The following is a 23819-nucleotide window of genomic DNA, read 5'->3' as shown; positions in this document are numbered from 1 at the left end:
ACCCCCATCACAGTGGGGCTCCCCCACAGCCCAGGGCTCCGCACCCAGCACCAGCCCAGGGCAAGCGCAAGCGCTCAGCGTCCTGCAGCTCCCCAAGGAGAACCCGTGGGGAAACGGCTGCAAAGAGCAGGGGGAAACCCCACAAAGGCTCTTCCCTTGCTCGGGGAAGACCTCGGTACGGGGAAAGGAGAAGGTGCCCAGGGTGACAGTGAAGGAGGAAGCTCGGGGCTGAGCAGGACCCTGCGGTGCGCCCAGCACCGCTGGCCTTGCTGCATGGCTCTCGAGGGACATCGCTGTCGCCTCCCAACCACTGCTCCTTGTCCTTCCCAGTGTGCCAAAGCCTGGCTCAGCCCCGCTGCCCGTGGCAGGGCCGCATTCAGCCCTGCAAAGCACAAACAGCTCTGAGGGTCCCCGGCGGCCCCTGCAGGGACACCAGCGGGGCCCACAGCACGGGACTGCACCGGGACACCCCGGACCGCTGCCGCCGCCTCCCCTCGGGCACCGCCGCACCGAGCGGGGCCGGCACGGAGCAGGACCGGGGCAGCAGCGGCTGGACTGGGGCAGGGACGGACCCACCGGGCTGCCCGGCACCGGGGCTCCCCCCGCCGCTCCCGGGGTCCCGCTTTCGGCTCCGCTCTCACCTGCGCTGCCGTCCCGGTCCCCGCTCCCTGTCCCGGCTGCTGCTGCCGCCGCTCCGCTCCGCTCTGCCCGGCTGCGCCCCCGCCGCCCCTCCCCGGTAAATCCGCCCCCGCCCGGTGAAACCACGCCTCTCCCGGTAAGGCCCCGCCCCTGTCCCCCGGTGCTGCCCGACGGGGAGGGCGCGGCTGATACCGCGTGTCCCAGCGCCGGGGTCCCAAACCGGGACTGGAGCGGGGATCCCGTTGCACGCAGAACAGGACCTCCCGCTCCAAGCGGGGCACCCATCTACTGAAGGCTTTCGAGGGCACCCGTAATGCCTGCAGGGACTTCCCATCCCATCCCGGCCCTGTGATGGGTGCCAGAGCCCTGCTCGCCCCCCCCAGCCCTGCTGCCCTGGAGGGTTCAGGAGGATTTGGGGTCCGACACCCCAGAGTGGTTCCTGGCTGGCAGCAGGGATCGTGGGGTGAGCCCAGGCTGGTGTGGGGTGAGCCTGGTTCTCCACCCCTGCAGAGGGGAAAGAGGAGACCCCCAAGCGCTGTCCCGTGATGGGGTGCAGGGCACAGTGCAGTGCAGGGCATGGGGCTCCTGCTCTCCTGACCCTCATGTTCCCATGCCAAAATCATCCCAGGTCCCCTCTCCAGCCTTTGCTCCGGTTCAGCCAGAGCAGCCCTGAATTTGGGGCCGGGACAGCAGCAGCAAAGGGCCCTGCGGTGACACCCCCCATGGTGGGCAGGCCCAGCCGGACCCAGGCCGTGCTCTGGAGCATCAGAGGAAGCGGCCGGGGCCTCTCCTGCGCAGGGTTTGCATATGGAAATCAAAGAGAGGAAAAAGAAGTTGCTGCGGTAACCCCCGCGTCTGCTGCCCACGCTGCGCCCCGGGCCCCATCCTGCAGCCCCCAGCGAGGGACATCGGCCACGGGACTTCATCCGGGGCCGGGCGTGCGGGAGGGCTGCGGCAGCGCTGCAGGAAGCCGGTCCCGGGGCAGGAACTTCCTCTCACGGAACACCCTCGGCCGCGGCCGGGCCGGTGTTGCGGGGCCGTCACCCGCGGTAACGGAGAGCGGCTGCCCATGGCATGGCCCATCTCGGTGTGCCCCAGCCCGGCCCTCACCACGGGGCTTGGCAGCAGGATGGGGGCAGCCCCACAGCAGCCCCTGCTCAGGCAGGCAGCCCCAGTCCCTTCCTGTCCCGTCCCATCCCACCCTCTCTGCCCCATGGGTTGCTCCGGGGGTCCTGCGCTGCCAGGACTGTCCCCGGGGAACCCCGGCTCTGGGAGCAGCCTGCGTGTGGGTGAGCACTGGGGTGAGCAGCGTGCCCCAGCCCAGCAGCCGCACGGTGCCTGGCAGGGCTGCGGCAGCCCCTGCCCCGCTCAGCCCCAGCCCCAGCATCCCATGTGCCCCGGCATGTCCTTTGCCCAGGATAGAACCTGCTCCACTCCCGGCTCTGGCATTTAATTGCAATCCGCAGCGATTACAGCACATGGCGCTGCTGGCTGGGGGCTCCCCCACCACCATGGGGTACCTGCGATGCCATCAGCCCCACCGAGAGCTGCCACGGCCGTGCAGAGCCCCTGTCCCCTGCCACAATGACAGAGAGGGGTACAATGTCCTCCCTTCCAGGCACGGGGGCAGAGCTGGGCACCTTGGGCAGCAGGGAGGGCACCCCCTCACAGGTAGTTGTCCTCTTCCTCGTCCTCCTCCTCCTCCTCATCCCGCGCCAGCGCCTCGATGTCGTGGGTGATGTCCGTGATCATGCGGTTGAAGGACTCGGACTCGGAGCGCAGGGACCAGCTGTCGTAGCTGCGCACGGCTGAGGCTGAGGTGTTGCTCATGCTGCGCTTGATGCGGCCGAAGCTGTCGGTGAGGATCCCGCCCTCCCGGATGCCGATGCTCTCCAGGAACGTCTCGAAGTACCCGATGTCTTGGTCGGGGATGAAGGGTCTCATTCCTGCCATGGGCACCGTGAGTGCTGGAGTAGCCCTGCCTGGGTGGGCAGCACTGGGGTGCAATGCCAACCATCCCCACTGCTGGCTCATCCCATCCCATCCCATCCCATCCCAGCACCCCCCAGAGCACACCCAGCGCACACACCCCATCCCCAGGATGACATGCTGACACAGGGAGCCCAAACCCTCACCCAGGAGGAGGAATTTCCTGCGGTCCCCATAGAGGCGCAGGAGCTCGGTGCAGTATTCCTGCACCGGCGTGCCCAGGCGGTATTCCCGCAGGAGGAGGGCGAACTGCTGGATCTCCTGTGGTGACAGCTTGTTGCGCAGCTGCAGTGACACAGGGGCAGGTCAGGGCTGGGGGCACCAGCAGCACAGAGGCCCTGCTCCCTGTTGGCTGCTGGGCACAGGGCCTCAGACCTGCCGGCACTGAGCAGGGCCCTTCTCCCGTCCCTGTCCCCTCACCGTCACCATGTAGTCCTGCAGCTGCTCCAGCCCCACGCCGCTCTGGTCGCTGCCGCTGCAGGCAGTGGCCAGGCTGTGGTGGGACCGGTGGAAGGAGGGCGAGGAGGCACCGCTGTAATACGCCTCGAAGGTCTCGTGGGAGCTGTTGCTGTGGGAGGACGGGGGTCAGGGGGTCCTGGCACCCCTCATCTGCCTGGCTGACCCCATCTCACTGCACAGCACCCATCGGGGCATCTCTGCAATCACCCATCCCAGTGCAGGGCACCCACCCGGGGCATGGGCATCCTGAGGGTACCAGACTCACAAAGAGCTGCAGCAGCTGAAGTCAGCATCATAGGCGTACGTCCCATCTGTGCGGCAGCTCTCACCTGGGGAGGGAGAAATGAGGGTCTCAGAGCGGGGCCAAGCCTCTGCCCCTGCACACAGCCCCATGCCACCCGCTTGGTGTCCCCATGCCTGCCCCCCACCACTCACTGCGGCTGGAGAGCCAGGGCCGTGTTGGGGTGGAGGTGTAGTGGTACCCGGCACGATCCACGCACTCGATGCTCTGGTCCCCGTAGATGATCTGGAAGACCTGGCAGATGAGCGCACAGGACTCCTCGGCAGCATCCTGCAGTGGGAGGGACAGGGAGCACATGTGCCATTGGGTGCCCAAGTGCCATTGGGTGCCCAAGTGCCATTGGGTGCCCACGTGCCATTGAGTGCCCAAGTGCCACCAGGTGCCCATGTGCCATTGGGTGCCCATGTGCCATTGGGTGCCCATGTCCTATTGGGTGCCCATGTGCCATTGGGTGCCCATGTGCCATTGGGTGTCCATGTCCTATTGGGTGCCCATGTGCCATTGGGTGCCCATGTCCCATTAGATGCTCATGTGCCACTGGGTGCCTGTGAGCCACTGGGTGCCCATGTGGTGCTGGGTGCCCATGTGCCATTGGGTGTCCATGTCCCATTAGGTGCTCATGTGCCACTGGATGCCTGTGTGCCGCTGGGTGCCCATGTGGTGCTGGGTGCCCATGTGCCACTGGATGCCCGTGTGCCGCTGGGTGCCCGTGTGCCGCTGGGTGCCCGTTTGCTGCTGGGTGCCCGTGTGCCGCTGGGTGCCCGTTTGCCACTGGATGCCCGTGTGCCGCTGGGTGCCCGTGTGCCGCTGGGTGCCCGTGTGCCGCTGGGTGCCCGTGTGCCGGCAGGTGAATGCCGTGTGCCGTGGGTGCCGGCGCCGCTCACCCTGCTGGGCACGGCGAGGATGATGAGGTTGGAGTAGGCGTCAGGGCAGTGCTCCTGCGGCTCCAGAGGGTTGCTGCCCGCGTGCCGCCGCTCCCAGCTGCCGAAGCCGGCGCCGCGCTCCCAGCTCCCGCCGGCGGTGCCCGGTCTCCGCCGCTCCCAGCTGCCCGAGGGCCGCCCGCGCTGCCGCCGCTCCCAGCTGCCGCCGCGGCGCCGCTCGAGGCTGCCGCCCTGGCGGCCGTCCTGCCCGCCCCGCGCCGCCCGCCAGTCCAGGCTGCAGATGGTGTGCCGCCGCTCCATGGCCCCCCCCAGCCGCCCGCCCTCCGGCCACGAGCCCCCCGCCCGCTTCTCGGCCGGGAAGGCCTCCGGTAACCCGGGGGGCGCCGCCTCCGGGTGCGCTCCGGCGGGAACCGGGTCCACTCCCAGGCCTGGGGCAGCGGGGAGAGAGCGGGCATCAGGGCGGGGGCTGCGCTGCCCACCCTGCCCCGAGCCCTGCCCCTGCCCTGGCTGCCCCAGGGGATCGTAGAGCCCCAGACTGGGGTGGCTGGAAGGGACCTTAAAGCTCCTCCAGCTCCAACCCCTGCCACGGGCAGGGACCCCTTCCACTGGAGCAGCTTGCTCCAAGCCCCTGTGTCCAACCTGGCCTTGAGCACTGCCAGGGATGGGGCAGCCACAGCTTCTCTGGGCACCCTGTGCCAGCGCCTCAGCACCCTCACAGGGAAGAGCTTCTGCCTGATACCTAATCCAAATCTGACCCTTTTTCAGGTTAAAGCCATTTCCCCTTGGGATGGGTGGGATGGAACGGGGATGGGGGAGCCCCAGTGGGTTGGAGGATTAGGGACAAAGATTAGGGGACTGCTCTGTGTGCAGGCTGGAGCTCAGACCCCACCAGCTCAGGGGGCAAGGTGGGGTTTTTATGCCCCAACCGGACCCAGCACCTCCCCATCACCCCCAAAGCTCCAGCCCCTCATGCCCTGGGCACACCGGGTGCTCGGGGCCAGCCCTGGCCCAATGCCCGCACCGGTTTTGAGGATGAGGAGGTGCAGGGCATCATCCCGCAGGTAGGACGCGGCGGCGATCTCGTGTGTGGGGATGCGCAGGATCAGCTCCTCGTTGTCTCGCCATGTGAGCAGGAGGCAGCGGGCAGAGAGGCTGAGGATGCTGTCCTGCTCCGGCGTCGTCTGCAGCGGCAGCTCCTTCAGCTGCTGTGGGGCAGAGTGTGTGCCATGGGGCACCCGGTGGCATGGGGCACCCGGCACCCACCCTCTGGGCAGCACTGGGGGCAGTCCAGTGGGGCCCCTCTTACCCTGGCTGTGTCCAGCAGCTGCAGCACCTCATCCCGGCTGGAGGGGTTCAGCGAGGCTGTCACCCACGTCAGGTGGCCTAAAAACTGGGACACAAAACCCAGGGCAGCTTGGGGGTCCCCTGCGACGGGGGCCCCATCCCACCACCCCCTTACCGGAGTGTTTGTCTGGGCAGGAAGGGGACCAGCACCCTCCTGGCCACAATGGGCGGTGCCTTTCAGCGTGCTGTGGACCCGGGCACCCCTGGGGACCCCCCCACCCCTTTACCTTCACCTCCTTCTCCACGTAGTCGTGCAGCAGGATCTGGGGGTCGATCAGGTAGTCGGGGGGGTAGAGGGGCACCGAGTGCAGCGGCCGCCGGTAGACGCTGCTGCGGAGCGCGTGCCGCCGGGCTGCCTTGGGGAACACCAGCCGCTTGATGGGCGACACGAAGCCCTGGGGAGAGAAGGGGTGCAGGGACACATCAGCACCCAACCCCGGCACCCGGGGCACCCCTCTGCTCCCTGACCTCCATTTGGGTGGGTGGGAAACAGCAAGTGCAGACCCCACCTCTCCCCAGCACCCTATAGGAAGGGCTGCAAGGCCCTTCTGTCCCATGAGTCTCGCCCGCTCCCACCTTCCCGTAGCCCCCCCCCGGACACCACCCCCGGCCCCAGCACCTTCTTCCCCTTCTTGGCCTCGCAGTCCATGGCGGCCGCGGCGCTGGCTCTCGGCACGGCCGCCCCGCTCGGCGCCGCTGCGCTTTCCTGTGTCGGAAACTCCACCAGGATGGCCGGGATGTGAGTTCCTGCCCCTCCTGGGGGGTGCTGGGACTGGACTGGGCTGGGCTGGGACTGGGATTAGGAGTGAGAATAGGACTGGGACTGTGGCTGCATCTGGGATTGGGACCAGGACTTGGACCCGGACTGGGACTACGCTGGTACTTGGGGAGAAACGGGCCGAAGGAGGCTGGGATGGGACTGGAGCAGGGGCTTGGGCTGGTGCTGGGCTGGAACACGGGCTGGGACCAGGGATGGGATTTGTGCTGGGAGTGGGCTGGGATTTGGTCAGCAGCAGGGACTGAAGTGGGCTGGATAGGACCAGAGCAGGTGCCGGGCCTGGGTTTGGGGCTGGGGGTGCTGGTGGGACCTGACTGCAGAGCAGCCCCTGCCCCTCACTGCTACAGGGCTCCCCCCGGGCTTGGGTCTGATTCTGCTGCCCCATGGCCCCACATCAGCCATATCTTCATGGGCAGAGCTGGCGGCTCCTGGCCCTCACTGCCCCTTTCTCGCCGTGCCCATGGGACCATGAGGCAGGGAACGGCACCAGCAGGATCCTGCTCAACTGCACCCAGCTCCTCATCCCCACCGGCACCCATGGGGCCCGAGCCCACCGTGGGTCTGGGGGCTGCGCAGGGCCTCCGGCAGGGAGGAGGTTGGTCCTGCAGCAGCCCCATCCAGCGGCTTCCTGCCCAGCATCCTGCCCGCGCACCCCTTCGCTGCCGGCCAGAGGCACCGCGCACACAGCACCACCGCAGCCATCCTGCTCCATGGGGAGCACCCCGGGACACAGCGTCCCGCCCCGCTGCAGGGCCCTGAGGCGGGGCCGCGGCAAGGAGCGGACCCGCAGGCCGGGGTTATTGAAATGAATTTAATTTCTCATGTTGCAGCAAAATTAAAAATATACAAAAAGTTCGTGGAGTACAAAAAAGTCTCGGTCCGGCCCCGGCCTCCCCTCGACCCTGCCCGCGCCGGCTCCCAGAGAAGAAGGTGGCACACACAGTATTTACAGTACGTGACAGCGGCCGCCATGGAGGGGGGGGACAGGGATGTGGCCGACACCCCCCCGGCAGCCCCTGCCGGGATCCAGCGACCCTGACCGGGGGCAAACCCTGACCAAGGGCCCCATCCCAAACCTCTCCCCGCTCCCTGACGCCGGGGTGGCCCCAGGGACACCCCCAGGGACCAGGACCCCCATCTGCAGCGGGAGCTCGAGCCCCCCCAGCGCTGCCCCATCCCGCAGCACCCAGCTCGGCCCCAGGTCGTGCCCCCTCGCCGTGGTCCCGGTGCTGCCGCTGGCACCGGGGCGCTGGGTTTGGCTTCCCCTGCGGCACAGGCTGAGGGGGCGGCTGAGCCCTGGGGCTCGCTGCTGCTGAGCCCCCTGCCCGGAGCAGCCCAGGGCTGAGGGTACCGTGGCTTGAGTGCATAGAAAAGTGTCCCTCTGTGCCCAGGGTCCCCGCGCAAGCCCCAGGGCATTGGGGGGGGGATGCGGATTGACCCGACCGCTGGCTTCTCTCTGCTCTTGGGAGGGACAGGGAGAGGGACTGGGGCAGGGGGAGCTCAGAGGAGCCCCCCCTATGCTGGCACCCGGTCCCCATGCGCAGGGACCGCAGGGACGAGCCCCGGCCCCAGCCCGGCTCCCCCGGCCGCTGCCCCCGACCTTCCCTGAGGAAATGAGACCCCCCTAAAGCTGCCCCTGGCACCGTCAGCACCCGCCGCGGGGTCTGTGGGGTGCAGCTCACGGGGAGCCCGGCCCCAGCCAAGTGCCGCCCCCCTCCTCCGAAACGAAAGGGATTCCGAGGCTTCCAGTTAGCACCAGTTAGCACCAGTGTCCCCAGCGCCGGCCCTGCCCGCTCCCCCCCCCAACCCCCCCCGCCCCCGGCCTTCCAGCTACAGAGAAATGGGAAAGAAAAACGTGATGACACCGACCCCGCGCTGCCACCGCCTTCCCAAGCGCAGATCCCACGATCCAGCCCTCCCCGCGGCTGGTCCCTTGTGCCGCTCCTCATCCCATCCCATCCCATCCCATCCCATCCCATCCCATCCCATCCCATGGCAGGGCTTGGCACCGCGGCACGGGACCCGACGTGGCTGTGGCGGGGGGCACAGGGGACACGGGGAAGGCACAGGGGCTGTGGGAGTGGGCGGCAAAGGGCTGTGGGGTCCGGCAGCATCGCAGCCCTGCAAACCTCTGCCAGCCCCTGCACACACATGCACACACACACACGTGTACACACGTATGTACACACACATGTACACATTCACACATAGAATCAGAGACTCACAGAACAGTTCGGGTTGGAAAGGACCTTAAGATCATTCAGTTCCAACCCCCTGCCATGGGCAGGGACACCTCACACTAAACCATCTCACCCAAGGCTCTGTCCAACCTGGTCTTGAACACTGCCAGGGATGGAGCATTCACAACCTCCCTGGGCAACCCATTCCAGTGCCTCAGCACCCTCACAGGAAAGAATTTCCTCCTTATATCCAATCTAAACTTCCCCTGTTTCAGTTTGAACCCGTTACCCCTTGTCCTGTCACTACAGTCCCTAATGAAGAGTCCCTCCCCAGCATCCCTATAGGCCCCCTTCAGATACTGGAAGCTGCTCTGAGGTCTCCACGCAGCTTCTCTTCTCCAGGCTGAACAGCCCCAACTTCCTCAGCCTGTCTCCATACAGGAGGTGCTCCAGCCTCTGATCATCCTCGAGGCCTCCTCTGGACTTGTTCCAACAGTTCCATGTCCTTCCTATGTTGAGGACACCAGAACTGCACACAATGCTCCAGGTGAGGTCTCACAGGAGCAGAGCAGAGGGGCAGGATCACCTCCTTCGCCCTGCTGGTCACGCTGCTTTGGATGCAGCGCAGGACACGGTTGGTTTCTGGGCTGCAAGCGCACACTGAAGCCGGCTCATGTTCATTTTCTCATCAATGAACACCCCCAAGTCCTTCTCCTTGGGCTGCTCTGAATCTCTTCTCTGCCCAACCTGTAGCCGTGCTGGGATTGCTCCCACCCAGGTGTAGGACCTTGCACTTGGCATGGTTAAACCTCATGAGGTTGGCATCAGCCCAGCTCACAAGCGTGTCGAGGTCCCTCTGGATGGCATTCCTTCCCTCCAGCCTATCAACCAAACTGCACAGCTTGGTGTCATCAGCAAACTTGCACACACACATGTACACACACGTACACACACATGCACACACGCATGTACACACACCTGTCCACATTCGCACATGCACATACACACATGTACACACACATGTCCACATTCACACATGCACACACGCATGTACACACACATGCACACACGCATGCACACACGCACATGCACACACCCATGTACACACACATGCACACACACATGCACACACACATGTACACACACACACATGCACACACACATGCACACACATGCACACACACATGTACACACGCATGTACACACACACACACATGCACACACACACACACACGTGTACACACACACACATGCACCCCCCCTGGGACGTGCCTGGCCCTGGGGACCTTGACTACATTCAGCCCTCTGGGTGGGCGCACACCAATGGATCCGGACCAGGGACACATTCAGACCCGGAGAGCGGGGCAGCCCCAAGCCTGGGGCAGGCAGGATTCTCGCTCAGGTTCATACTGGGGAGCTGGAGGGGGCTGATGCTGATGGGGGGTTGAATGGGAACACTCCTGGGTGGATAGAGATGCCGAACCCGGGAGGGGAGAACCTCTGGGGGTGAATCCCACTTTGGGGAGCCCCTGGGATGCCGGTGGCCCCGTGTGCCTCCTCAGTGGTGCCAGACCCTGCCCCCCGGCTGCAGTGGAGGTAGAAAATGTCACACAAAATGTCACCATTGCGGTGAAAACAAACCCGATGAGATGAAGTGGTTCCCGCGGAGACAGGAGGGACAGCGGGGGCCAGGTGGAGCAGGGTCCCATGAGAGGACCCCAGGACAGGATCTGCACCCCACAGCACAGACAGGACCCGTGGGGCTGGGGACATGGCTCAACCCTGAACCGGGGGGAGCAAGAGTGGAGATAAAGGGGCTCCCCTGGGGCAAGAAGGTGACATGGAGGGGCTGGCCGGACCCCGGCTGTCCCCTACTCCAGCTCCATGGGGGGTGAGGAGCCCCACACACACCCCGGTTCAGCCACACTCCAGCCCCATGGCGCTGCTGTGACACAGGCACCCGTGTCCCCACCTGCTGCCCGCCCGGGTCACACTGTGCCCCTCCGTGCCCCAAGCCCCTCACAGCTGCCGGCCCCCAGCCCGGGGTGCCCCCGGCCCCCATCCTGCACCATGGAAACTGCTGAGCACCGCGGGGCCGCAGCACCCCCGCCTCGGGCTCAGGCACCGGTGAGGTATTTGGCAAGGACGAGCCCCGGGCGGGGGGGAGCCATGGGGTGGAACTGGGGTCTCGGCTGCGGGAGGGCGGCGCGGGGCGGGGATAGCACCAAGAGACCCCCCCGGCCCCTTCCCGCTCGGCAGCGCCCGCAAACCCAACAGAAAGGCAAACGGCAGCGGAGCCGCGGGGTGCTCGGGATGGCACCGGAGGACCCCGCCGTGGCCCCGCGCCCCCCCGCCCTACACGGTGGTCTCGTACTCCAGCACCTCCTGGGGGGCGCCGGGGGTGCGGTACTGCAGGCGCGGGGTGCTGGGCGAGGCGTACTCCAGCGCCAGGATGGTTTTCCGCAGGCGCCGGTCGATGAAGTGGGCGTCCCAGGCCGGGTACTTCTTCCTGGGCAGGTCAATGCGGATGACGGGCCCCTCTGTCCGCGGGGCGCGGGCGGCCGGCGCCGGCGGCGCGCAGGGTCTCACCTGGAAGACGGGCACACAACTGTCCCGCTCCCCCGGCGCCCCGTCCCGCTCCCCCCCTGTAGTCCGCGGCAGCGAGCGGGGCGGGCTGGTGACCGCGTCCACGGGGGACCCCGGCACCGGGGCCGGCTGCTGCCGGAAAATGCACCCCCCGCCGCTGGAGCTGAAGATGGGGCCGTTGGGGTGCAAGAGGCAGTAGTAGATGAACATGAAGAAGATGCCGAGGGCGAAGCTGGAGCTGACCACGCAGACGAGGATTAAGGCGTCGAAGTCGGAGGTGGTCTCGCGGTCGTAGTAGAGGAACCAGAGGATGGTGAGGGCGGCGTTCTCCGACAGCGTGATGACGTAGTAGATGCACATTCGGTAGCGGCTCCGGCCCTCCTTGACGTTGAACCAGCAGAAGATGTAGATGATGCCCACCACCATGTTGTAGATGATCTCCTCCCACTTGGACATGCAGAAGTCCGTCTCGCCCTGGATGATCCAGAAGGTCATGATGCACCAGTGGGTGACGATGAAGATGCCGAAGTAGAGCTGGAACACGGAGGCGAAGAGGGCGAAGGCGATGGCACGGGCGGCGATGGTGAAGAGGTGCCACAGGATCTGCACCACGGCCCCCTTGTAGGACATGGGCATCTTGTCCTCCCGCGAGTCCCGCAGCACCTTCTGGTAGGAGGCGATCATCCAAGCCAGGGACACCAGCGAGGCCGAGGCCGAGAACCCTGCATGGGGAAGGGGCAGTGAGAGCCTGCAGCAGCCCCAGGTCCCCCCTCCGGCCACCCCGTCCCCCTGTCGTGGACACCGTGCCCTTACCCTGCAGGGGCTCGATGCTGTTCTGCTGCACCATGATGCTGAGCTGCAGCACGAGCTGGGGCGCGCTCTTCAGGAAGGTCTCGAGCAGCCGCAGCATGCTGATGTCCGCGCTCTCAAACATCATGCGCCAGTAGAAGTGCCGCCGGCGGTGCTCGGCCTGCCACCGGCTCTGCAGCCCCAGGTACAGCGTGCGGAGGTACCTGCGGGGGGGTGGGAGCGGAGATGAGCCCCAGGGCCCAGGCAGCTGAGCTCAGCCCCTGCCCATGCCAGCCATGCCCTGTGACCGCTGCCAACCCCACCCAGCAGCGCTTCCCACATGATCTGGGGCCACAGAAAGCCCCACGCACCCAGGATGCAAGGGGGCTGCAAGGTGTAACCCTCCCATAGAATGGTTTGGGTTAGAAGGGACCTTGAAAGCTCTTCCAGTTCCTAAGTCTCATCTCAGTCTCCCCTCTGGCAGGTTCAAGCCATTCCCCTTGGCCTGTCCCTACAGGCCCTTGTCCCGTCCCTACAGGCCCTTGTCCCAAGCCCCTCTCCAGCTTTCCTGCAGCCCCTTTAGGCACTGGAGCTGCTCTCAGGTCTCCCCTTCAGGAGCCTTCTCTTCTCCAGGCTGACCCAGCCCAGCTCTCTCAGCCTGGCTCCAGAGTACAGCTGCTCCAGCCCTTGCAGCAGCCCCGTGGCCTTTGGACCCGCTCGAGCAGGTCCACATCCCTCTTGTGCTGGGGTCCCAGAGCTGAACGCATGTCCCTGTCCCACCCCGAGGTGCCAGGGAGGAGCAGCTTATGCAAAACCAGCTCAGCACCCGGGGCTCACCCGGCCACCACCTCTGGGTGCTGCCTTTGTGCAGTCTCCTCCATGCAGGATCTGGCTTCCCCCCCAAGTCAGGGATCCGGCCCCGCTCTCCGGCCACCCATGGCCTCGGGGTGCCCCAGCCCAGCACCGCGTCCGGCTGCTTCCCAAAGGGGATATTTTGGTCCCATGGCACGGATCCCCCCCACGTCCCCTGCCCTGGCCAGCACGGAGGCACCAGCTGGTCGTGCGGCGCTGCCGGTGGGAAGCACCGGGAGCTGGTGCCGGTGCTGCCTCGGCTCTTGGCACTGCCGCGGGCGCAGGCACACACTGGCCGCGGCCATCTGGTCGTGGGCCGGGGTCACTGGAGGTGTGTGTGGCACCGACACGCACCGGATGAGTCACCGCCGCCGGGGACCCCTCCCCGTGGCACGGGGATGGATCCGGGCACTGCCGGAGGGGCACGGCCCGAGGGGCAGGACATCCCCGCAGCCCCGCCGGCACCACGGGAAGGCAGGAAGCTGAAGCAGGAGGATATCAGGCCATAAAGCTTCTCCCAGCCCCATCAAACCCTCACACAGAGCGACAGCCTCTCCATCAGCTCCAGAAGCGCTGCCAGCCAAATCCATTATCCCGGAGTGCAGGAGAAACCCTGATCCCAGCACTTTCAGCTCATCCGTCAGCGGAAGGAGCAGGAGCCAGCCCTGCTCCCGCTGCAGGGACAGCCCCAAGACCACAGTGGGGGCCGTCAGCTGGGAACACCCCACTGCAGCCATGGGAGGGCAGGGGGAGCATCCTGGGCCCATGGGGCTCCCGTGGTCCTCCTTGGTGGTCCTGCCGGGTGTCAGCAGCCCCATCACCATCTGCTCCATCCCCTACAGCTCCCCCCGCCCCCCGAACCTCCCCCAGGAGCCGGTGGCCAGGCAGGATGTTGCTGTCGTCAGACAGCACGGCTTCAGTAGCTCTGCCCCGGTTGCAGCCGGGGCCGATGGCTGCAGGGGCCAGCCCAGCTCCGGGCCCTCCCTGCGCTGGTGACAAAGCGATGCTTTAACCTCCACCTCGGGGGGAGCAGCTGATTTTAGGCTCTGCTGCTGCCTGTCCCTCGCTGCTCGGAGGGGGAGGCTGCAGCTGCTCAGCTCCTGGCACAGGTTTGCACCCTGGCATCACTGCCCCGGCCCCCCTCCTCACCAGCCCTCAGGGACAGACTCCCCCCTTCACTGGGAACAGAGCAGGGATGGGGGGCACAGCTTAGGGAGAACACAATGGGAGAAGCAACACAGAGCCTGGGATGCTGTGGGGCATCACTGCTGGTCCCAGGGCACCCATTCATGAATGGGCCCAGGCAGCAGTGACCTCACCCTCTCCCTGCAATCAGCCTCACTAACTGGGCTCTGCAGCTGTGATCCCGCTGCCCGCTGCGTGCAGACCCCACAGCCACAGCGTCCCCGGCCCCTCCGCTGCTCAACAAGTGACCTGCAGCCTCCCCCAGCCTCCAGCGAGGGCCCCGCTCTCCCCCGCCTGCCCATCAGCTCCACAGATCTCATTAACCCGAGGCTTCATCTCCCATCCACACATCAGAATGAAACGCTGGCTCCTGTTTGCGATGCATTTGATCACCCCGTGGGGGTTCAGCCCAGAGAAACATCCCCGCGCTGACAGCGCAGGCGGGCGCTCCCCAGCCCTGCACATGGTGGGAAACACGGAATCAATCACGGAGGGGGGGGACTCATTTCACTTTCAAAGAGCTGGTGATGAGGCAGGAGCTGAGCGTGGTGCTCGCAGCGCTGATTGCTCCCTGCTCCGTGGGGCACAGAGGAACCCAGCGCAACCCCTGCAGTGGGAAGGTGCTGGGTGCTGACGGGTGCCGGGTTCGCCAGAGCCCCACCATGGATGGGGTTGTCACCAATGTCCCCATTTGCCACCAGCTCCCAGCTACTGACCCCAGTTTAAAAGCGTTGGAACAAACAGAAGTGTAAGGAGAAAAGGCCAGCTCTGGTTATCACCAAATGCACTACTCATCATCCTCAGATGGAGCATGACGTGGGACCCCTGGGTTCACAGAGCATGATTTTCCCAGGAGGCAATTTGGGATATCAGCCCTGAATCTTTTATTTCAACAAGGAGATTGCTTCCCTGTTGCAGCCATTTTAATCCCCACACATCCCCCCAAGTCAGGTCATCAGGGAGAGCCAAGGAAAGCCCCAGGTGCCACCATCCCTGCACCCCAGTATGCCTGGGGCACCCGGGTGCTCAGGGACAGGCTCGGCCCAGCCCTATAAAGTGGAGACCCCAGGGAGTGACTGCCCCAGCAGCAGAGCAGATGGGCTGGTGGGGACCTGTGTGTCCCAGATCTGTCCCCCTTCATGAGCCCAGGGAGTGTCTGTGCCCCAGGGGGCTGGCACCAGGACCGAGGGGTGGCACCGGGTTCCCAAGCCAGAGGATGGGGAAACTGATGGGAGGCCCCTGGGGAGGACCTGCAGGTGCAGAGAGCACCCCAGGTCTGCTCCTGGGGACCCCCAGGCAGCCCAATCAGGCGTGACCCTGGGCTAAAGAGACAGGGCCACAGCGGGCACCGGCAGGGCTGTCCCCCAGTGCAAGGGGATGCACAGAGCCCCATCAGCTGCCAGCCCATGGGGGTGTCAGGGACCCCGGCACGCTGCCGGTGGGAGGCACACACAGTGGGTTTGGTGGGGGTGAGCCCTGCCGAGGCAGGGAAAGGGGGAAGGGGGAGGTGTTTGGCCAGGGCAGAGCCTTCCCTTCACACGCAGCCTTCAGCCGACACTTCCTTAACTGCCACATCCACCTGCACCGGATCCAGCCTCGCTAATGGGTTTAGCAAACTGCATTTCACTGCTCACCCGAGCTAATCCCAAATCCCAGGCTTAGGAAGAGCCTCAGCTGCAGCTTGAGACCAACATGTCCTGGAGGGTCAGTGCTGAGTTACCGCTTTAATTGGCTTAAGAGGCTCCGTGGTGCAGCAGATCAGGAGAGCGTGGCTGACACTACCGGGAGCAAAGACCCAACCACAGCCCAGCCCCAGCTCCAGCCAGGACCGGGTCATTGCCTGCAGGGTGCTGGGGACAAGGCCGCTGCAGGCAGGCTCCTGTCCCCTCCCTCACCAGCTCCTCCTGCACACCATGGCAGGGTTTGCACCCATCCTGCCCTCCGCATACCCCGAGGGCTGTCATGTGGATGGGCAGCAGCTGCTGGTGAGGGAAGGGGCAGGAGCCCCCCCAGCACGGTGCTTACTGCACTGTGAAGCAAAGTTGGACATCCCAGAGCATCCCGGGAAAAGCAGTGGATGAAGCAATGCATGCAGGCAACAATGGGAAGTGGAGGAGCCTCGGTACTACAGAAGCCCAGGAGGGGAAGCAGCATGGAAACCCGAGCTGAGCACTGCCTGCTCCATGCATTGTTCCCGGAATTTGCCATTGTCTCCACTCCCCTCCCAGCACCAACCCTGGGAAGCAGCTCAATGCCAGAGCCACGGCTCTTCCCCAGCACCCAAGGATGGAGCTCAGCAGGGATGGGGGGAGCGGGGCTCCATGGCACAAGGAAGGAAGGTGCCAGCAAACCCCCAGCTCGGTTTGGAGGGGCTGCAGGGACTCAGGCAAAGGGCCTCCTGGCGCGTGCTCCGCTCTGCCCAGAGCTGCCTTCCCCGGGCCCTGCACAACCAGCACCTCCTCACCTGCACCCACAGCTCCTGCCCACCCGCACCCACAGCAGGGCTCTGCTGGGGCTGTCCTGGGGCTCCCCCCAGCACCCATCCTGCCGTGCATGCAGAGGGGTCGATCCCTGAGCACACCCCGGATTGCATGGGCTGCACCTCGCCATCCACACCCGCTCCCTCCCAACCCCTGCCAGCCTCTGCTCAGCCCTCCCTGCTGCACCCCACCACTCCCTCCAGCCCAGCCCGGCTCTGCGACCCCAGACCTGCCCCAGCTGCAGGAGGTGGATGAGGCCCTGCAGCACCCCCATACCCCCCCTGCACCCCCACAGCCCTGCACCCCCGTACCTCCAGACCTGCCCCAGCTGCAGGAGGTGGATGAGGCCCTGCAGCACCCAGACGCAGAGGCGGCAGCAGCCGCGGGGGCCGCGGGCGCTGTCCTTGGTGCTGCCGGCGCTGTCCTTGGTGCTGCCGGCGGCGAAGTCGTAGACGAACCACCTGAAGCTGAGGAGCTGCACCACGAGCGAGGGCAGCAGCACGAAGAGCAGCGTCAGCCCGAACCACCACCGCTGACCCCGCACGTAGTAATGGGCCGCCAGCCACAGGTCCGAGGCACCGTCCGCGAAGCAGACGAGGAGGGCGCAGAGCACCCAGCACCCGTCCCGCAGCCGGTACCGCCGCGCCGGGGGGGCCGCGCTCCCCTCCCGCCGCCCGCCGCCGCCGCCCCCCGGGCTCTCCAGCAGCACGGCCGGGCCGCCGCCGCCGTCCGACTTCGCGGCCATGTTGTCGGGGGAGAGGAGGAGAAAGGAGGGAGCGGGAGAGACTTCCGGAGGGAGGACGGAGCCGACGAGCCCGCCCCGGCAGCGCCCGCCCCGCCGGCCTCGCCCCGCGGCCCCGCCGAGACCGGCCCCGGCAGCCCCCGCCCCGCCGCCGCCGCCAGGTCCCGCGGGAGCGCTCGGAGCCGGTGGGCGCCGCCCCGCCGGGAAGGGGAACCGGTAACGATCCCCCGGGGCTCCCCGCCCGGTGCCGGCAGGACCCCCCCGGGGCAGCGGCCGCGCCGCCCCGGCGCCCCCCGCCCGGCTCATCAAGGACCGGGGCTCCCCGGGCAGCCCAGGTGGGACCCCCTCCAGGGAGGTGAGAGCCCCCCGGGGCTGCAACGGGAGGCTCCGGTCCTCGGGGCAGGGGCAGCGCCGCAGGGCACCGAGCTCCTGCCCGAGGGACACCGCAGGGAGCTGCTGCGCTGGACCTGAGCCCCGCTCTGCAGGAACAGCCCAGCCTTGGGGAGGCCCCCAGAGGCGCTGCACAAGCCGGTGAAGTGCCAAGGTCATCCAATGGACCTGGGGTTTGGGTGCCCATGAGCCCAAACGCTGCCCTGCTCCTTGGCTTTGCCCCATCACCTCTTCTCCTTTGTTGCCCGTCGCAACTGGGATGCCCCATGGGCAGCACGAGGGGCTGGTACCCCTGTGGGACACGTGAAGCAGCTCTGGGCTGGCATTCCAGCGCTGCTGGGAGGGGAAGAGCTTTTGGCTCCTTTGCAGCAAATCATCTCCATGGACAGGCTCTGCCTTGCTGCATTTCAGTCCCCAAAGCTCTGTGTGCCTGGGGAGGAACCTCATGCATGGCCCAGAGCCTGCCCCACGGTGAGCACACGGCAGCACGCAGTGAGGGGAGCATGTTATATCCCAGGAAACAGCCAACATCCAAACCTGGGCTAAGCCTGGATCCTGGTGCACAAAGCTGAGGGAGCACAGGGGGAAGGTGTTAGTCGGCACAAGGGAGCAGTCAGGCCCTCTGTGAGGCTCGCTCTGTGCTGCATGTATTAGCATGGGTAATGCAACAAATACCTAACCTTGAGCTGCTCCTGACAGATCCCCTCGAGAGATGCCTGCCTGGGGGAGGGGATGCTCCCAGCATCCCAGAGCCTGAGGAACGGAGCCTTTCAGGAGCCTGGGCTCCTCTGGAGGACGGGCACTGCTGGCCAGAGCTCCCCAATGCCAGATCAATCCCAATCTCTGTCCTGGTTGGCCAACAGAGCAGAACTGGTGCCTCTGCAACAGTGGGCACAGCACCAGGGAGAGGGGACCTGGAAACCAGGGAGAGATGGACCCACTTTCCTTCAGTGGTCCTGAAATGCCCCTTCTGAAACAGCATTAAAGATCCACAGCCTGGCAACACAGGGACAGTGGTTTGAAGTCTGATCTATGAACAACAGGCCCCAGCAGGCACATGGTAAAATGAGAGAGAAAAAAAAACCCCATAAACAGCCCCGAAGCTTCCTGTGCAGCTGCCAGCAGGCAGGGATGGGTTCTAGCTGCATACATAAAAGAGCTGCAAGGAAGAAAAAGGAACAGGCTGAAACCAAACCTGCTCTTTGCACAGCGAAGTACAGAGCGAAGCAGAGCAGCCCTCAGCAGCGGGCAGGTGGCTGGTCCCCGACTGCTGGTCCCCAGCAGGGCACATCAAGGTGCATCTGGCCCTCGCAGACCTCTGGTCCCTGGGCTGAGTCCAGCTCCCAAGCAGAAGGCCTGTCCCAGCTCCAGGAGGAGAGATCTGGGATGGTTTGCAGCTGGCTCAGAGCTTGGCTGGGGAGAGGCCGAAGAGCTCCGCACCAGCTGCTGCTCCCTGCCCAGGGAATGTTTCCCAGGTGCTTTGGGATCCCTCCTGCTGCAGCTCAATCTGCTGCTGCTTCCCCCATGTCTGTGCTGAGCTGGGACCCCCTTCCCAGGCTTCCCCTGCCCCTCTGCAATTGGAGGGGGCAGGTGGCAGCCCGTCCCCATCACTGTCCACTTCTCATCCCTGTCCCTGTCCCATCCCCATCCCTGTCACCATTACAACCCAATCCTTGTCCCCATCCCATCCCCCTCTCCATCCCCATCACTGTCACCATTCCATTCCAGTCCCTGTCCTAACCCAACCCATGCCCATCTCCATCCTCATCCCATCCCGATCCCTGTCCCCTCCCACACTGACTTTGAAAGCCCTCCCTCCTCCCAGTCTGTGCATAACAAGAGCTGCTGGTGGACGTGGTGGCAGGAGGTCTCCAGCCCACCAAAGGGGACAGCCACCACCTGGACAGGACACACATCCCAAGCACCACCTCCAGCTCTGGAGCCAAACCCCACCTGTGTCTGCAGCAGGATGGACAGTTTGGCTTTCCCTGCCCACAGAGATTTATGCCACTGGTCCCCAGGAGGGAAATGCAGCTCCAGGTCCAGGTGGGTCCCAGCACTCAGCATGAGAATCATCAGGCTCTTCTCCCATCCCACCAAAGCAACAAGGATCAGATGCTGCCTTTGTGCCTGCAGAAAGCTGAAGGGAATCGCTCCATGGTGGATGCTGTGGTGCGAGGCTGTAAGAGAAAAGCAGATACAGGTCCTGCATCCTGCACCCCATGCCCTGCATCCCACCCTGCAGCTGCCCCGGTGCCCCCATCCTGCTGGGATGCCATGGGAGCCAGCCCTGGGACACAGGATGGATCCAGGCTGCAGGTCTCCAGCCAGACACCCCCACTGAAAAAGGAGCATTTTCCTGTGTTGGTGCCAGCCCCGATCCCACTGCTTCACATCAGGAAAAGCTCCAACCAAGAGCATGAATGACTGCATCCCGGGCCGGCCGCTCACTGCCACCGCTGCCCTGGGAGCGCCTGGTCTCAGTGCACGCAGACGAGATCTCCCGTTAACTGCAGCAAACAACCTGATGGGATTAGGGAGGTAATCTTCCCGCCTGGTAATCTCCTTTAAGAGATTATTTGCCCACAAGTGCGGTGACCACCAGCCAGACGCTGCCTCACTCCCTCCTTCCCCATCCCCTGTGGTCCCTGTGTGGTGTCCGGCAGCACTGGGCTCACCACGTGCCCCCGGGGAGCTCCTCACCCAGCTGAGTCCCATGGAGGGCAGGAGCCAACAGGCCCTGTTGTGTCCCCACCACTGCTGGTCCTCCTCTCCCCCAGCCCACTGGGGCTCCCTCCTACAAAACCCCCTCTCCAAGACTGGACGTTCCTCCACCATCAACGTGGAACAAAGCGTCACCGGCACCATCACCCCGCGATGCTGAGTGAGCGGCAGCACCAGGCACAGGGCTGCTTTTGGAAACCCAAGAGATGGTTCTGAGCACCAGCACCCTCCTGCTGAGCAGTATGCCCAGAGCAGAGGGGAGCCAGAGGGGCTCGTGCTGTGCAGTGCCCTCCACCCTGGCCTCAGGGCTCTGGGGGCCCAGTGAGGCGAAGCAGCTCTCCAGGGCTGTCTCACAACAGCATTCCCGGGTGGAGCTGCTTTGGGCCATGGGATATTAAACACGGCTCCTGGGTCCTCCCCTCCCGCCAGTCCCTGCCATCGGGGCTGGGGCTACTGAGCCCCCATCTCTCCATCTCCTGCTGCTCACGGGCTGGGAGGAAGGGAACAGAGGCCGTTCCGAGGTGCGGTGCTTCCCCTTGCCGCGGGCAGGGTCTGTCAGGGCAGGAGCCTGATGCAGCCGGGGCCGCAGCCGTGTCCCTCCCTGGGGACGCAGCCCTCACCGCCGAGCCCCGGAGCAGCCGCTCAGCTGCACCAAAGGCAATCTGAGCTCATCGCCCCGTGCTTTTAGCGCTGTTTATTGCCTCCTGGGGAGAAGAAGGGGACGCAAAGGCCACTCCGGGCTCTAAGAGCCCAGCTGCCCGGCACCGGCGCCATGCTGGGAAGAGGCGAGGAAGAGCCAGAAGTGCAGCGCTGGTGGGGAGCGGGGACGGGCTCTGACATGGTATAAATCATGGAACGGGTTGGGTTGGAAGGGACCTTAAAGCTCCTCCAGCTCCAACCCCTGCCACGGGCAGGGACCCCTTCCACTGGAGCAGCTTGCTCCAAGCCCCTGTGTCCAACCTGGCCTTGAGCACTGCCAGGGATGGGGCAGCCACAGCTTCTCTGGGCACCCTGTGCCAGAGCCTCAGCACCCTCACAGGGAAGAGCTTCTGCCTCAGAGCTCAGCTCAGCCTCCTCGGGCAGGTTCAAGCCGTTCCCCTTGTCCAAAGCCCCTCTCCGGGGGGGAACAAGTGGGATGGGGGTGAGGAGGGCTCTGGCCTGGAGGGCTCTTTCCCCCCTGCCTGGGGGTGCTGGGGGCTGACCCCTGCCCTTGTGCCCACACGTGTGAGCCGGCAGAGCCGGGGGCCGTGCCCCGGGTCCCCGCTGTCCCGCGGGTTCCCAACCCCTCTGGCGCGGGGCCGCGGAGCGCTCCGGGGGTGAGCGCCAGGGGGCGCGCTGCGACGCGGACCCTTCCGCCGCGGAACCCGGCGCTGCGGCTGCGGCTGCGGGGGGGAACGGGGCGGGAGCGGACACGGCCCGTGCCCGGATCCGCGCGGTAACGGACCCGGAGCGGAGCCGGCGGCCATGGCGCGGGACCCGGCCTTCGTGCTGCGGTACCTGGCCGAGGTGGAGGAGCTGGCCGAGGACGTGCTGGCGGCGCGGCAGCAGGTACGGCCCGGCCCGGCCCGGCGGGGGCTCCGCCGTTGCCGGTGGCCGCGGCTGCATCCCTCCCGTTACAGATCGTGGATCTGGACGTGAAGCGGAACCGGAACCGCGAGGCCCTGCGGGCGCTGCACAAGAGCCCGGAGCCCGAGGGTGAGGGAGGCCGCGCTCCCCGGTGCCGCCCGGAGCCCCGGCCCGGGAGCGGCCGCGCTCACCAGGGCCTTTCCCGTCCGCGTCCCGCAGGCACGGCCATGGTGTGCTTCGGGAGCATGTTCATCGAGCTGCCCGCGGCGCAGACCCGGGACATGCTGCGGAAGGGTACGGTAACGGTTAACGGGGGGTCAGCCTCGCCCTGTGCTCCCGAGGGCTCCCCCCCAGCACGCAGGGGCAGGGCCTGGCTCTTGCCCGGCTCTGCCGGCTCACACGTGTGGGCACAAGGGCAGGGGTCAGCCCCCAGCACCCCCAGGCAGGGGGGAAAGAGCCCTCCAGGCCAGAGCCCTCCTCACCCCCATCCCACTTGTCCCCCCCCGGAGAGGGGCTTTGGACAAGGGGAATGGCTTTAACCTGCCCGAGGAGGCTGAGCTGAGCTCTTAGGCAGAAGCTCTTCCCTGTGAGGGTGCTGAGGCGCTGGCACAGGGTGCCCAGAGAAGCTGTGGCTGCCCCATCCCTGGCAGTGCTCAAGGCCAGGTTGGACACAGGGGCTTGGAGCAAGCTGCTCCAGTGGAAGGGGTCCCTGCCCGTGCAGGGGTTGGAGCTGGAGGAGCTTTAAGGTCCCTTCCAACCCAAACCACGCTGTGATTGTCTCAGACCAGGAACAGCTGGATGAGGAGATAAACAACCTCCGCAAGGAGCTGCGTGTGAAGGTGAACCGCCTCTATGAAGCCCAAGGTAACACTCGTGTTCTGGAACCTTCTCAGCATCAGATGCCACATGCCAGCAGGGTCCAGAAACTCCTGAGCTCTGTGGGCTCCTGCAGCCACTTTCCCACTGGCTTTGCAGTTCCTTCCCTGCTCCAGCAGCACTGGTGCAGAGCCATCAACCAGGATAATCCCACATCAGCTCCCAGGGCTGTCCCTGCCATCCCAGCAGCTCCTCAGGGGTTGCTGTGCTGGTTGTGCTGCAAAGTCCTGATTTTGCCATGTGTTCTCAGGTAAACCTGAGCTGAAGGGGTTTAACCTGAACCCCATGAGTGCTGAGGAAATGAAGCTGATCAATCGCATCCTGGAGGGCTGAAGCGGCCTTGCCATTGTCACTGTGTGTACTCGGGCTGTCACCTCTGCAGCTCACACCACAACATCCTATGGGGTTTGCTGGAGCAGATCCATGTGCCTGGAGCCTGCCTCAGGTGAGGTCCCTGTAGCCAGAGCTGGGGACTGGTTGGCTTCTCACCTACGAGGCTGCAGCTTCCTTGGATCACAAACCTTTTCCTGCTCCTTCCCACTCTCAGGCATGGGCTGGGACACAGCACTGGGCAGTTGCCCATGGCTGGGGTGGAAGTGGGATTATTAAAGTGAGAGCAGTGGGACATTGCTGACTCTGTGTGTGTGTGTGTGTGCTTCTTGTTGGGTTTTTATGCGAGTGCTTCTGGAGCTGGGCTTCAGAGCTGGCTCATTGTCATGTTGGGAACAGGAGTAGGAGGAATTGGGAATCCACAGCACGCCTGCAGCACAGAGGAGGAGTTGTGTGTGCCCGTGGTACTAAAACAAAGCCAAGCTGTACATCTGAAACACGTCAGGAATCTCTGAAGATGGGGTGGGAGGAGGCAGCATCCTTTTAGTCTCACTGGGAAAATGTGTTCTGCTGTTCAGTTGGAAGGCAAAGACCAAAGACATGAGGGATAAAACATGTATATTTAAAGAAGCTTGAAGAGAGTGGAGGACCAGCCTTGTAGTAAAAAGACAATTGATTCAACCACTAAGAGTTTCTTCAAAGGTTTTACAGTTTGTCTTTAGACCACC

At 65.2% G+C, this 23819-nt stretch overlaps 3 protein-coding genes across 5 annotated transcripts; 1 reads left to right on the top strand and 2 right to left on the bottom strand.

The window, feature by feature from the left end:
- Nucleotides 1–1692: 1692 nt before the first annotated feature.
- PDRG1 (p53 and DNA damage regulated 1) lies at nt 1693–23388 on the top strand. The gene is made up of 6 exons (XM_057432254.1): nt 1693–1697; nt 21778–21867; nt 21939–22014; nt 22105–22179; nt 22669–22749; nt 23012–23388. The coding sequence occupies exons 2-6, from the start codon at nt 21784–21786 to the stop codon at nt 23092–23094; spliced, it is 399 nt and encodes a 132-aa protein (XP_057288237.1). The 5' UTR covers nt 1693–1697; nt 21778–21783; the 3' UTR covers nt 23095–23388.
- Nucleotides 2290–6364, bottom strand: CCM2L (CCM2 like scaffold protein). Of its 3 annotated transcripts, none has more exons than XM_057432250.1 (10): nt 6233–6364; nt 5841–6008; nt 5576–5659; nt 5291–5474; nt 4273–4697; nt 3523–3658; nt 3353–3416; nt 3049–3196; nt 2775–2913; nt 2290–2585 (listed from the first exon to the last, which is right to left on the bottom strand). In XM_057432250.1, exons 1-10 carry the CDS (start codon nt 6260–6262, stop codon nt 2305–2307), a joined length of 1659 nt encoding a protein of 552 aa, XP_057288233.1. In that variant the 5' UTR covers nt 6263–6364; the 3' UTR covers nt 2290–2304. The 3 variants fall into 3 exon arrangements, with proteins under 3 accessions (XP_057288233.1, XP_057288235.1, XP_057288234.1); XM_057432252.1 differs by having other exon boundaries at nt 3523–3613; XM_057432251.1 differs by having other exon boundaries at nt 5291–5471.
- Nucleotides 10482–17238, bottom strand: XKR7 (XK related 7). Its single transcript, XM_057432253.1, has 3 exons — nt 16775–17238; nt 11971–12170; nt 10482–11879 (listed from the first exon to the last, which is right to left on the bottom strand). The coding sequence occupies exons 1-3, from the start codon at nt 17206–17208 to the stop codon at nt 10927–10929; spliced, it is 1587 nt and encodes a 528-aa protein (XP_057288236.1). The 5' UTR covers nt 17209–17238; the 3' UTR covers nt 10482–10926.
- Nucleotides 23389–23819: the final 431 nt, after the last annotated feature.

The sequence above is a fragment of the Pezoporus wallicus genome, unplaced genomic scaffold (genome assembly GCF_028554395.1).
Source record: "Pezoporus wallicus isolate ANWC-B61680 ecotype Strahan unplaced genomic scaffold, APGP_CSIRO_Pwel_v1 contig_12500, whole genome shotgun sequence".
NCBI classification, from domain to species: domain Eukaryota; kingdom Metazoa; phylum Chordata; class Aves; order Psittaciformes; family Psittacidae; genus Pezoporus; species Pezoporus wallicus.
The sequence above is the reverse complement of the archived record's forward strand: the minus strand, read 5'-3'. Positions and strand labels throughout refer to the sequence as shown.